Source organism: Periplaneta americana, chromosome 4 (assembly GCF_040183065.1).
Source record: "Periplaneta americana isolate PAMFEO1 chromosome 4, P.americana_PAMFEO1_priV1, whole genome shotgun sequence".
Taxonomy (NCBI): domain Eukaryota; kingdom Metazoa; phylum Arthropoda; class Insecta; order Blattodea; family Blattidae; genus Periplaneta; species Periplaneta americana.
This window is the reverse complement of record NC_091120.1, coordinates 178,298,171-178,311,049: the sequence shown is the minus strand read 5'-3', so window position 1 is coordinate 178,311,049 and position 12,879 is coordinate 178,298,171. Positions and strand designations below refer to the sequence as shown.

Sequence of the window (12,879 nt, the reverse complement as noted above, 5' to 3'; positions counted from 1 at the left end):
TAGGTCTATTTTATTTTTTTTTAATTCTACTCATTCATTTTTAAGATGTAGTGACATTCTGAGAATTTAGATGGCAATTTTGAGCAATTGTGCTACATATCGGTGGACTAGATATCTTAACATTTAGCATGTTTTCTGAATACCAAACACACTGCATGGAAAAGCACTAGTTTCATCTATATCTTCCTGAAATCATAATGCAGTCACTTTACGAAACAGTAATCATCTTGTGCAAGTAACTTTCCAAACTAGAAGACTCCAAGGAGTATCAGTAGATTATATTGAAACATATGGTTAATGGCTGCCAACTCGACAGCTAGTGGACAGTTTTCCTTACAGCTTTAAAAAAATTTGGCAAACTAAAGATTTTAAAATCACTCCACATCATCTATAACGGTGGTGAATATGTTGATTGTTGGTTGCAAGTAGTGATTGCAGTATTTACTGTAAAACTTAGCCAAACATGGTGCCCAGACAAGGAATCTAAGCGTGGTGCTTCGTTGTAGATTATATGGACTTAAAATGTTGCAATTACGATATCCTGTAGACACAGTCGTGCATGGGTTTTGAATTTACCGGGTTGCATGTGAGATTCCTTGTTTTAACACCAATTTGTCTTCTTAATTGCAGTAAGTATTATGACCCCTGTGGAGGTCACAGAATAGTACCCATATGGGGGGGGTGCAAAAATATAAAAGTCGTGGTAGAGAGGCTTAAATTATGGGAGAGAAAGTACAATTGTATAATAAAAGAAAAAGAATTGTATATTTAAAGATGTATGTTGACATCGGTTGTTGAATATTGTTATTTTTCATTAGTGCAGAGTTTTGCACCTGCCCGATGAATGGGGGTGATAAATGACAAATGGTTGGATAGGGGAATGATGATGATGTGTAAATATAACACTAATTATTGTGATATAATTGGCCAAAATGTTGAGTATCAACCCTTATCTTGCTCTTTTGTCTGGGGTATTTTGTTTATGATAAAATATTTAAATTCACGTAATTATCCTTCTCATGTTTTTACTATGGCTCAATTCCATTTAAACATTTTTAAATCTGCAGTCGAAAGAAAACTTGACAAAGTTTAATTTCAGCCCATATATTGCTGTCTTCTGAGAAGATTAATCTTTTACCTGAATTGTATTTCATACACACAATCTCACATTCATTAAAAGAATCATTTCAGTTGAGCTATGACTTTCTTCCATTATATTATGTACATAAATAGCTCTATTCATGAAATGTTACTAAGTTTGTTTCCGAAGCAACATCTTTTATTAATAAGAGAAATCCTGAAATGAAGCTTTGTCAATTTAGACTGTAAAAGCACTGAAAGTACTTACTTACCTTTCTGTTTCTTTGTTTCTGTCTTTGAAACAGACAAAAACTATAAAAATCACTTGTTTGTTCAAATTTTATCTGGATATATGAACAGCAATACATCACAAAGCACAGTTACATTTTTGTCTCCTGTCTTGATTTCAGTTTTTTCCATATGAATTTTTTTAAGATAATCAATGTAAGAAGTGGGATAAAACCACCAAAGCTTACTGGAAATTAATGGATGCAACATCTTATCCTTGTTCTATTTTCCCCTCCTCATTCCCGAATTTCTCCCAATTTCAGCTTTCTACGAGGGATATCTCGATGTACGAACTCGAATACATCACTAACTCGCAAATGTTCTTAAAAAACGTACTGGTAAGTAGAGCTGAGACGAGATGTTATGGCACCAACCTGCGCGAAGTTTTAAATTGCCGCCCAGCAGGGTAGAGGAGTGGGGGTTGTTTGGGTTACGGTTCTCAAGCTCAGAGCGGCAGGCATATGCGTTTCATCTCTTTCTAAAAACATTCGTCTTACCTTAGTATCACCACTTTCCTACTCAAGAGTCCGAAGGTACCTAATGGAATTACGCCCGCTATTCCATCTTTATATTGTTATGCTCCGTCTGAATCAGACGACTGTTCTGTGCTGGAATCAGATGTCCCTAAGTTTATGGAAATGTTCTCCAAAATACTGTCCATCACGTGCTCACTTTCAATGTAATTGTTCTCTACTTTCTTCACATAATCATACACTGATATCCATTTTTGGAAGAAGCGATTGCAGAATCGGCTTATGCGTAGCGTAGAAATTATAGATGAGACTTCTTAGGACTTCCTCATCAAAACTGTCTACAGCTGCAACAATCTTCTTCTTCGGCTGTGATTTTTCCGGACTGGAGAAAGAATGTGCTGTTTCTGCCTCAATATTTTCCCCTTCTTTCCTAATTCTTGCAAAGGTTCGCTTTGAAATACCAGTGGCAGCCAGTACTGTTGCATACACGATTTTCAATGGAATTGGTATTTCATTTACAACCTCTTCTGACATGAATTTCCATACATTTTATGCTATTTCATGTCCTTGACTATGAACGACTCTATGATTTCACACCTTAGACAATGCCATAATGAGGGCGCTCAGAAGGACAATGTTTTCAGTATCAGCAATAGCTGTAGTAGCAGAACGATCTGAACACTCGGAATGCTAGTAACCAACTAACCGAACACCCCTCCAGTTGAGTGTGAGGGCGAGTCCAAGCAAACAAACTAAAATGCGTCCCTCGTGCTGGTGCCATAACTTCTCGTCCTGGCTCTATAAACCAGTTGATGCTCGTAGTTAAAGACTCTGACATGAAAGTGCCCCTAAAAAAATCTAAAAATATACATTTACTGGTAATACAGTAGAACCTCTATTATCCGTGGTAATGAAGGGGATGTGCTGAACGGTTAATCGAAAAAAATCGGATAATCCGTACCATAAATATTTCGTAATTTTCTCCATGGTGTAGTGTTTAAGACGCTAAATAGTGGACAGTTCACTAATTTTATTCTGGTTGCCGACAACGGGTTTTTAAGGGCAAGAAAACTCTTTATAATGGCTGTCTACAGAAAAATAGGAATAATGGAGGTCTCATTTGTAGATTTACATACTTTATACACTCTATACTTGTTTTTTTCTTTTAAATATCGCAGTTATAACTCCAATCTCGTATTCTGATGCGATATGAGCCATAGTTTCCCTTCCCCAAACCATTCAATTATTTGTACATTTTTCGATACGTTTTCTCTTGACACCCGTGGAAGACATTTTATATAGAAATTATACAGTAGCATGACTGTGAAACGAGCAAGCCCGGATTCAAATCCTGGTTGAGGTTTATTCCGGAGTTTTCCTTCAACCCATTAAGAGCAAATGCTGGGTAACTTTCGGCGCTGGACCCTAGACTCATTTTTGCTGGCATTATCACCATCTCATTTTGACGCTAATAACCTTAAAAGTTGATAAACCGTTGTAAAATAAATAATTAAAAGAAAATGAAAAATATAGCACGGAAATTCAAACAGTAGACCATAGTGTGTAACGATAAAGAATTGTAATAATGCTCTCTTGAAAAAATACGTACCAATACAGACCTAGGCGTTATTAACTCGATTGAGTCACTGCAGATCACCCTTTAACTCCACCTTCCCCGGCTTAGACAGTTTTGTTTCGGTATGGTATGAGCCGAGAGGAAGTCAGTGACGGATTGTATCAGGCTTTTACGAACTCACGGCTCTTGCTGGTCGTCTAAAATCCACCACTGATGCAAAGAGCCTTACTCTGCGGTTTTTTATAAGGCGGTGTAAGCGAAAAGGATATGGGTGGGGGTGTCTTTGATCCTTTAACTTCCCGTCTTATGCCAGAGCTGTACTAATATAATGTACAAAACAGTATTTCATGTAAATTAGTTCTGAAATAAAAGTGAAACAAAAACAGTCGGATAATCCACCAATCGGTTAATAGGGTGACGGATAATTGGGGTTTTACTGTAATAAATATTTGAATCTCAAGTGAAAGAAGATGTCTTTTTCCATTCCTGCAATGCATTTATTCTTGGATACTTGAGTTTATTTCTTAATGAAACACTGCATCTCAATTACAGCAACGTTATAAGTCATTCGTTATCTCGTGAAACCAAATGCATTCTTGTGGAATATGCACTATCGTGCAGAAGGGAGAGGGAGAAAGCATGCCTGCCAGCAGCCTTGGATGCACACTAGTGCATCTCCTACTCACAGGTAAGAGACACTAGCCCAAGGGTGCACTGTGTTGATGACTGCTGTATTAAGTCAACAGTCATCGTACAAGGAGCACACTCATTTGAGTGACTTGGTTGCCAGAACTCCACAGTAAATATTGAATTGGTCGGAGCTGAAAGGCATTGTCAGTTTTTGCAACTTTTCAGAAGAAGGAAAAAACATTGTATTGTGAAGAAAATCAAGTAAATTTATTGAATGCTTATGTTAAGCTGTAAAATAATTCCCTAGCCTAACAATAGGAAGATAATTCCTGTGTGTAATAAACGTTAAAAAAAATATTTAGAAAAATTGACTCAATGCTTTTCAGCTACGTGGTTGCTACTTACACTTCATAAATGCTTTACATATTTAAATATTACATGGTATCTTAGTTATATTTATTTTTAACATAAATATCACCTACATTCAATGAAAAGATTGTTTTAAATTACAACTTCTATTATGATACAGTGAAACCTGTTCAAATCGGAACCTGAATAATCCGGAATCCTGTCTATTTCGGAACAATTTATTGGTCCCAGCGAAATTTGTATGTATTATGTGTAATTTTTCCTGAATAAAACGGAAACTGTCGAACGCGGAAACGGCAACTGACTGCTACTGTTCAAAACGGAAACAATATCTTGGACACACTATATTTTGAAACAACGTGTAATTTCAAGAAATATACGAAATATATAGGTCACTAAGATAAAAACAAGTTTTCTTTGCAAAATTCTAGAGGGTAGGAGGGTGTGTTGGCCTGTCGGTCATAAATTTTATTACCCTGTTGACTAGGCAGATTAGTCCCTTTAAAGATTTTCACACCCGTGTACTGTCGTAGCTAAACAGAGCGCAAGTGTAGTGATTTCCAGGTAAAAAAAAAAAGTTGTATAAAATGTGGCATTAACATTAAGTGATGAAGTAAAAAGTTATCGAGATAAAGGAAAATTAGAAACAAACTCTATGTGAAACAATATTGAAGTACAGTTGTAGAAAACTCAGGTGTGACACTTTAAAAAATAAAGATCATAATGAGTGGCGTGCGGCCAATATTGGTGACATAAAAGGAACCAGAAAGCAACTGTTTATGTGAAAATAAATGAACTGTTGTGAGAGTGGGTTCTTCATGACCTTTCAAAGAACAAGCCAATTTCTGGATCTGTTCTGCAAAGCAAGCTATTGAACTGGGAAAGAAATTAAATAAACCAGAATTCAAGGCTTCTAATAGATGGCTCCTAGTCTAATTAATTAATAATGTGCAGTGATATGCAGTACAGTATTAGAGTATAGTGTTAGATATTAAATGTAATGAGATTAGTAAACTTTAGTAATGTTTAATGACTAATGAGTGAGTTACGATAATATTTATACAGAAAATGAGATTTTAATCAAGATGATTCACCAACGTAATAAGCGACAGAAACCTGATTTAATGTGATGAGTGTTAAATAGAATATTTTGTACTTCTTGCAGTTTGCGGCATGCCATTTTGTTTTTCATGTACTTATATGAATGACAAAATATTCCATTTTAATGTCACACCTGAATAATACGGAAACCTGTCCACAACAGAAAAAAAATTAGGACCATGTCACTTCCGTCTTGAAACAGGTTTCACTGTATAGCAAAATACAGGCTAAGTAGAGTACAGTAGGGTAAAACATACAAAACCACTTACGGCAGCTGAACTTACGAGGATTCCACTTTAGTTTGTGTTACTAGCCATTTCAAAATTAAATAAACAGAATACTATAGATTACAACATCTTTTATGATACAACAAAATTCAAGCTAGGTAGGGTAAAAACACGAAGTCACTTATGACTCTTATTACACTGGAACATAGGTAACACAAGGCCGCGAGATTGGTGGGAATCGGAAAGCAGCAGCTTAGCTGCTTGGTCAACCTCACATGGTGCGGCGGGGCGCTAAAAGGCAGGAAGTCAATGACTTAATGCTTTTCTCGTCCGTTCACGTTACCAGTAGCAACAGTTCCTTATACAAGGAGAAGGCTGTCTTAATTCTTTCTTGCGCTGACCAATAAGTCTTGCTTAAATAGTTTATAATGCTAAATAAAAAAATATCCAATTTTGACTTAATGCCTTTCAGCTCCGACTGATTCATATGCACTGTTGAGCGAATGATGTACGTAAAGATTAAATTTTTGGTCCTACAGAATTGTCTGTTATGGTTACCATTGGCTATGATAATCTTCAAGCAGAGTTAATAATTTGAATAATGATTAAATATCGATCTTACTCGTGTTAATTGTGTAAGCATGTGCAGCTTACAGCTGTTTCGGTGCTTCTTCACACCATCCTCAGAGCCTACTAGATCTTGGAGTCATCTCGAACTTCGCTGCCTGTTGTGTGGGTGCATTCGATTGTTGAAAAGTGTTGAAATGTAGTGTCAAATAGTGTTTGTGTTCTGAAATTGATCGCCGTTTAATCAATTATTTATATTCAAGTGTTAAAAGTAGTGTACGAAAGATTCAACATGGATAATAATGTAAGTTTTCTGTGTTACTGTTACTACGTTTTTTCTCTATTCTCCTATGTTTTAATTTTGTTTCAATGTTGCTAACTTATTATACCGATACCTATTGTTTTTTATTTTGTATTAAAACTATCCTTACTTGTTCGAGATATAATTATAATAATAATAATAATAATAATAATAATAATAATAATAATAAACCAAGAGCTAATGCTAAGAAATGGTTGAGAAGACAGAATAAAGAAGATAATTTACTAATCTTAACATTGGTAAGTCAATACATTGTCCTATATAGGCCTCCTCCTTTTGATCAAATCATGATAACTCACATTAATGCTAATTAATTGTCCAATTAACAATGTGAACTATTTAAGTCAAAGCATATTGATAAAACCAAGCTCTGTAAACATTTATACCGGTACTTAAGTTTTACGTCATTAATGACATATTCCAAATTGTTAGATAAATTTGAACTTTCAAATTCAATTTCCCGTAAATGTTATTTTTGGAGTTATCTGATTCTGATCTATGACCACAGAATTGTAATCTGTACCTACTAATAATAAAACTGAGACCTTAAATTTTTCTGGTTATTTTCGCTTTTATAAAAATAATGTATAAGATGTTTAATGATCTGTCCTGAGACCAAAATAGCATTTTTTAAATTTTTGTTTGTGTGTCTTATGTTTGTTACCTTTTCACGCGATAATGGCTGAACCGATTTCTACGAAAATTGGTAAAGTAAGTTAGATCCCACTTAGATTTTAGTTTATATGGCATTCAGAATACTTTGTTTAAAAGAGGGGTTATAAGGGGGACAAGTAAATTGATCGAAATATCTCTCTTATTATTGATTTTTAGGATAACATTACATAACAAAAGTTGCTTTAAAAAATGTTTCCGATAAGTTTTATTCTAAGAAAAAATTTTTATAGGACCAATATTTAACGAGATATATGACTTTTAGAATAACAATGTGTTTTATATCCGTGCTACCTCAATCAGGCTAATATAATAAAATAAATTACTCTACGATTATTTAAGGTGGCCTTATATAACAAGCGGAAGATATTCGTATAACACTCTTTTCTTTCTTAATTTATTGAGTATGCCCGATCAAGTAAAACTCATATTCAGGGACTATGCAAGCATATCCGATTCAAGCAATTTAGCTATAGAAAAAAGTACAATGCATATCAAGCACATCAATTCAATTTACAAACATAAACAGTTTATCAATTGAGCTAATTCAAAGCATATATAATACCTAAATCAGTAGAGCTATACAAAAATATGCAATATATAGCAAGGAGATTAATTGTAATTTACAAGTATAAACAATTTATCAGTTGAGCTATACAAAAGTATGCAATATATATAGCAAGCAGATTAATTCTAATTTACAAGTATAAACAATTTATCAGTTGAGCTATACAAAAGTATGCAATATATATAGCAAGCAGATTAATTCTAATTTACAAGTATAAACAGTTTATCAGTTGAGCTATACAAAAGTATGCAATATATATAGCAAGCAGATTAATTCTAATTTACAAGTATAAACAATTTATCAGTTGAGCTATACAAAAGTATGCAATATATATAGCAAGCAGATTAATTCTAATTTACAAGTATAAACAATTTATCAGTTGAGCTATACAAAAATATGCAATATATATAGCAAGCAGATTAGTTCTCAATTTACAAGTATAAACAATTTATCAGTTGAGCTATACAAAAGTATGCAATATATATAGCAAGCAGATTAGTTCTCAATTTACAAGTATAAACAATTTATCAGTTGAGCTATACAAAAGTATGCAATATATATAGCAAGCAGATTAGTTCTCAATTTACAAGTATAAACAATTTATCAGTTGAGCTATACAAAAGTATGCAATATATATAGCAAGCAGATTAATTCTCAATTTACAAGTATAAACAATTTATCAGTTGAGCTATACAAAAGTATGCAATATATATAGCAAGCAATTAATTCTCAATTTACAAGTATAAACAATTTATCAGTTGAGCTATACAAAAATATGCAATACATAGCAAGCAGATTAATTCTCAATTTACAAGTATAAACAATTTATCAGTTGAGCTATAGAAAAATATGCAATACATAGCAAGCAGATTAATTCTCAATTTACAAGTATAAACAATTTATCAGTTGAGCTATACAAAAATATGCAATATATATAGCAAGCAGATTAATTCTCAATTTACAAGTATAAACAATTTATCAGTTGAGCTATACAAAAGTATGCAATATATAGCAAGCAGATTAATTCTCAATTTACAAGTATAAACAATTTATCAGTTGAGCTATACAAAAATATGCAATATATAGCAAGCAGATTAATTCTCAATTTACAAGTATAAACAATTTATCAGTTGAGCTATACAAAACTATGCAATATATAGCGAGCAGGGGGCAAAGGCTAATTGGGAATTCCCGTTCTCTGATCAGGTCAAAACCCTGATAGAACTGATATTTAGCCCTTGTGGTGAAGTCTTGAAGGCCTAATGAGTCAAATCCACTTTCCTCACCTGCACGGTGAGGTCTCCTGGGATCTTTTAAGATGCAAAAGAGAGAGTACTTACGGGTCTACAGTTGATATTTTTGCAACCAATTCTAGCAACCTAACCAATTCTTCTTCTGCACCGAATTCTTCTCCCACTCACCATTCCTTCCAATGCATCCTTCAGCAGACAGTTTATTCTCAGCTAGTGACGCAATCAAGTTCCTTTTTCTCTTCCTGATCAGTTTCAGCATCATTCTTTCTTCACCCACTCTTTTCAAGACAGCTTCATTTCGTATTCTGTTTGTCCCTTTCACACACTCCATTCTTTTCTGTCTTTCCCTTTTACACACTCCATTCTTTTGTGTCTGTGGCTTTCACATGCTCCATTTTTTTCCTCCCCTGTTTGTGATCAAGCTCAGCACCTGGTCTATTGTACAGAGCATCATATTATGATTTTAATATCCCGTTGTGGACAGCCAAGAAAACACTACATAAGTTCATTAATTACAATAAGTACTGAAATGCAACACACAGTTCTGACGTCATACTAACATTACGGGTTAAATTATCAAGTACTGGTATATTAAAAATTATTACAATAGAATTTCACCATCAAATGATTTGTGTTACACAACATTCGACAGTATGCATTCGACTTTCAAACATAAATGATCGTGTGAGTGAGTCGACCAAGTTTTTAAGTTATAGTTGTATTTTAACATTCTTCCCTGTTAATTTATCACTAGTTCATTACAAATGAGCCGTTTCCAAAGTGATTGTGCCAAGTGAAAGAAGAGAAGAAAATAGTAAGAAAAGTCTGAAATCCCGAAGTAAAACTTAGGTGGACAATTTTCAGATATTTTTTTTTGGAAATTCTGCATGTGTTGGACAGGAATGTAGAAGTATTGTGTAAATCTTGCACGTTTTTATAACTGAGATCTTAATTCTGCAGAGCTGATATCTGAATGTCACAACTTTGCTGCATATCTGAAAATAAATATGAAATATTTGCAAGAATATGCTGGAGATGATCAGGATTATAAAGATCTTAATATTCACAACCTGTACACAGTTGGGCTATTTGAAAAACGAGAATATTTTGTCAGCATTCCCCAGTATGGAAATTGCTATGAGAATTTTTTTTTACATTTTTGTGACCAATACATTTGGAGAATGTTCATTTTCCAAGCTATGTACCGGTAATATTAATAAAAGATGAATTACTGGTAAGAAATTGCACGCCACAGTCAGGCTTAAATCATTTAATGATTATGAATAGTGAACATGAAATTTGGGGAGATGGATTTTGAAGACAGTTAATTATTTTGGCTTCTCAAAGTGCTGAAAAGTTCCTCTCTTAGAGACTAGAATTTGTGGGAAGAATGTTAATAAATGCGTGAGTGTGAATAATGAAACTCGTCCCTGCATTTAACATTGAAGAGGTGTATTGTTGTTGTTGTTGTTGTTATTATTATTATTATTATTGCTACTACTGCTGTTGTTATTACTATTACTGTTGTTGCTATTATTATTGCAATTAAGGTAGTATTGATTTTTATTTTTTTACTCAAAGGGCCCAATTACCACGCCCAATTATTATTTTCTTCAGGCCCACACCTTGCTAATGATGGAAAAATGACAATAAAATGTATAAAACAAAGATGTAGGTCTGTTCACTCAGTCATTGGAATTTTTGTGAATGCCATGTCTTTTTTTGTCCAAACATTATTCTTAAATATATTATAGATCTGAATTTAGGAGATAATCAACATCTAATGGTCCTGCTCTGCATAATTGCCAATGCCAATAAGGTGTTTGAAGTAGTGTGAAAATTTCTCATCTATTGTTTCTGCACTCAATTGGGAGGATAGCGTATACACAGTCTAGTATATACAGTCACAAAGCTCAATACGTAGCAAATATGAATCCATAGATAGTTGCTAACCACTAGGATCGCTAATATCGCCTCATTACAGACAATGCGAAATAGTACTGGCACAATCTATCATTCCTAGCACTCTCACAACTCAAGCTTCGTGACCGTATATACTAGACTGGCGTATAGATGGTAGCACAAAAATGTTGCTTTGTACCGTCCTCTATGGGATATTATTGAAATCTCTTTGTTTCGTCACAAAAAAATCCAATGAGAAAGTATCAACGATCCACAGCAGTAAAATGGCGTCACCGCGGAGAAATAGATATGGGAGTGGAAATCAGTAAGCGCTCGTGCCATCATTTGTGTACATGGCGAATATGTCAAGTTGTTTACGTATGATATCATTTAGGGCAGGGCACTTTGTAGGTACTGTAATGGTAGATTAGAGTTTTGAATGCACCGCTCAAAAATTGTTATCACTCACCTTAATACGAAAACATTTACGTGAATACGAATATAACATGGGTAAGCAATATTGTACATGAAGTACATAGAAAATCTGTTTGGTATCGAGTTGAATGTTGTAAGTTTCTTGTTTGTTTGACATTTGCATGAAATGGAAAGTTGCCAAGACGTGGTACACACCTTTAAATCCACAATAAATGTCTCTTTTCAGTGGAAGCGGTGGTCGAATTTGATTATGTAGCTCAAGAAACTGACGAACTAACGTTACGAAAAGGAGACGTTATTACAAACATCAAAACACAGCCAGGTGGTTGGTGGGAAGGCACGTTGAATGGAAAACGAGGAATGTTTCCTGATAATTTCGTGAAAGTAAGTATTTCAGATAAAAATATAAATATTCACACACTTTATATGTCATAACTCGCCAGATAATATCGTACCGTCTATCGTTATATTTCTTTTATAGCCTATATTTCTAATTATTAAATGATGGCATAATATTCTTAACACTGTGAATGAGCAATGTATAAAAATGTATGTTTGTTCCAATTGTGTAACAACTATTGTATCTCTCCAGATAGTATTAACTCTAGAGAGGTAATAAATATGTATTTTATTATCTCGCAAAACAGATTGCGGTATACCCAGGTTGCATTTGTCTTTCAATTCTTGTCAGAATGCGTATTTCATATTTTCACTTAAGGGAACTGCAGAATTTCTTAATAGAATACACATGTTATATCTTAAGATTGGCATATTAAATAGTTCCTCTCAGCATCATAATTCTAATTATCTAATAGAGTGATTGTCACTAGGCCTATTTTCCACTTTGTAAACTGTCAGAGTCTACCAAGTGACGTAGAATCCGTCGTAAATTAAAAGACTACGTGGTAAACCTGATAACTCGTATATATGCCAGTAATTTAATTTGTTCTATTAGATAGACACGACCATTAAATTGAACAATTTCCTTTATTTCAGGTTTCAGAGTCTGACAGTACGAAAGATTCAAATGCTGTGACAGTAAGATCAAGTAAGTGAAAACAGTTACGTAATAAGAAAAGTGTAACGAAAAAGGGATGATGTCAATAAGTATTGTTATATATATTTTAGTGGAGAATTTAAAAAAATTGAAACATTATTTTTAGTCACTTTCTTTGATTTCATTTGAGAATTATGAGAAGTCACCCCCATCCTCTTTTCTTTTCGTGACGCTTTTCACATATTTTGTGTTTAATCATGTGTGATAGGTTATTTTGGTTTTTAATATTCATTTATGTGCGATATAGAATTTAGTACTTCAGTGATACAGAATTTAGTACTTAAGCTGCTTTGGTTTGAGCATTACCAGTAGCTGGCAGGATGTTTCAACTATTGCTGTTGAAAGTTGAGGGCATGGAA

At 33.9% G+C, this 12,879-nt stretch overlaps 1 protein-coding gene across 2 annotated transcripts in view; it reads left to right on the top strand.

Moving 5' to 3' along the window:
• The first annotated feature begins 11,397 nt into the window (after positions 1-11,397).
• Positions 11,398-12,879, top strand: part of cindr (CIN85 and CD2AP related) — a 73,022-nt gene continuing 71,540 nt past the window's right edge. For both annotated transcript variants that reach the window (XM_069824433.1, XM_069824432.1), the window contains exons 1-3: positions 11,398-11,538; positions 11,690-11,847; positions 12,460-12,511. In XM_069824433.1, coding sequence (XP_069680534.1) covers positions 11,535-11,538; positions 11,690-11,847; positions 12,460-12,511 — 214 coding nt within the window. In that variant the 5' untranslated portion in view covers positions 11,398-11,534. The remainder of the gene's footprint in view (positions 11,539-11,689; positions 11,848-12,459; positions 12,512-12,879) is intronic.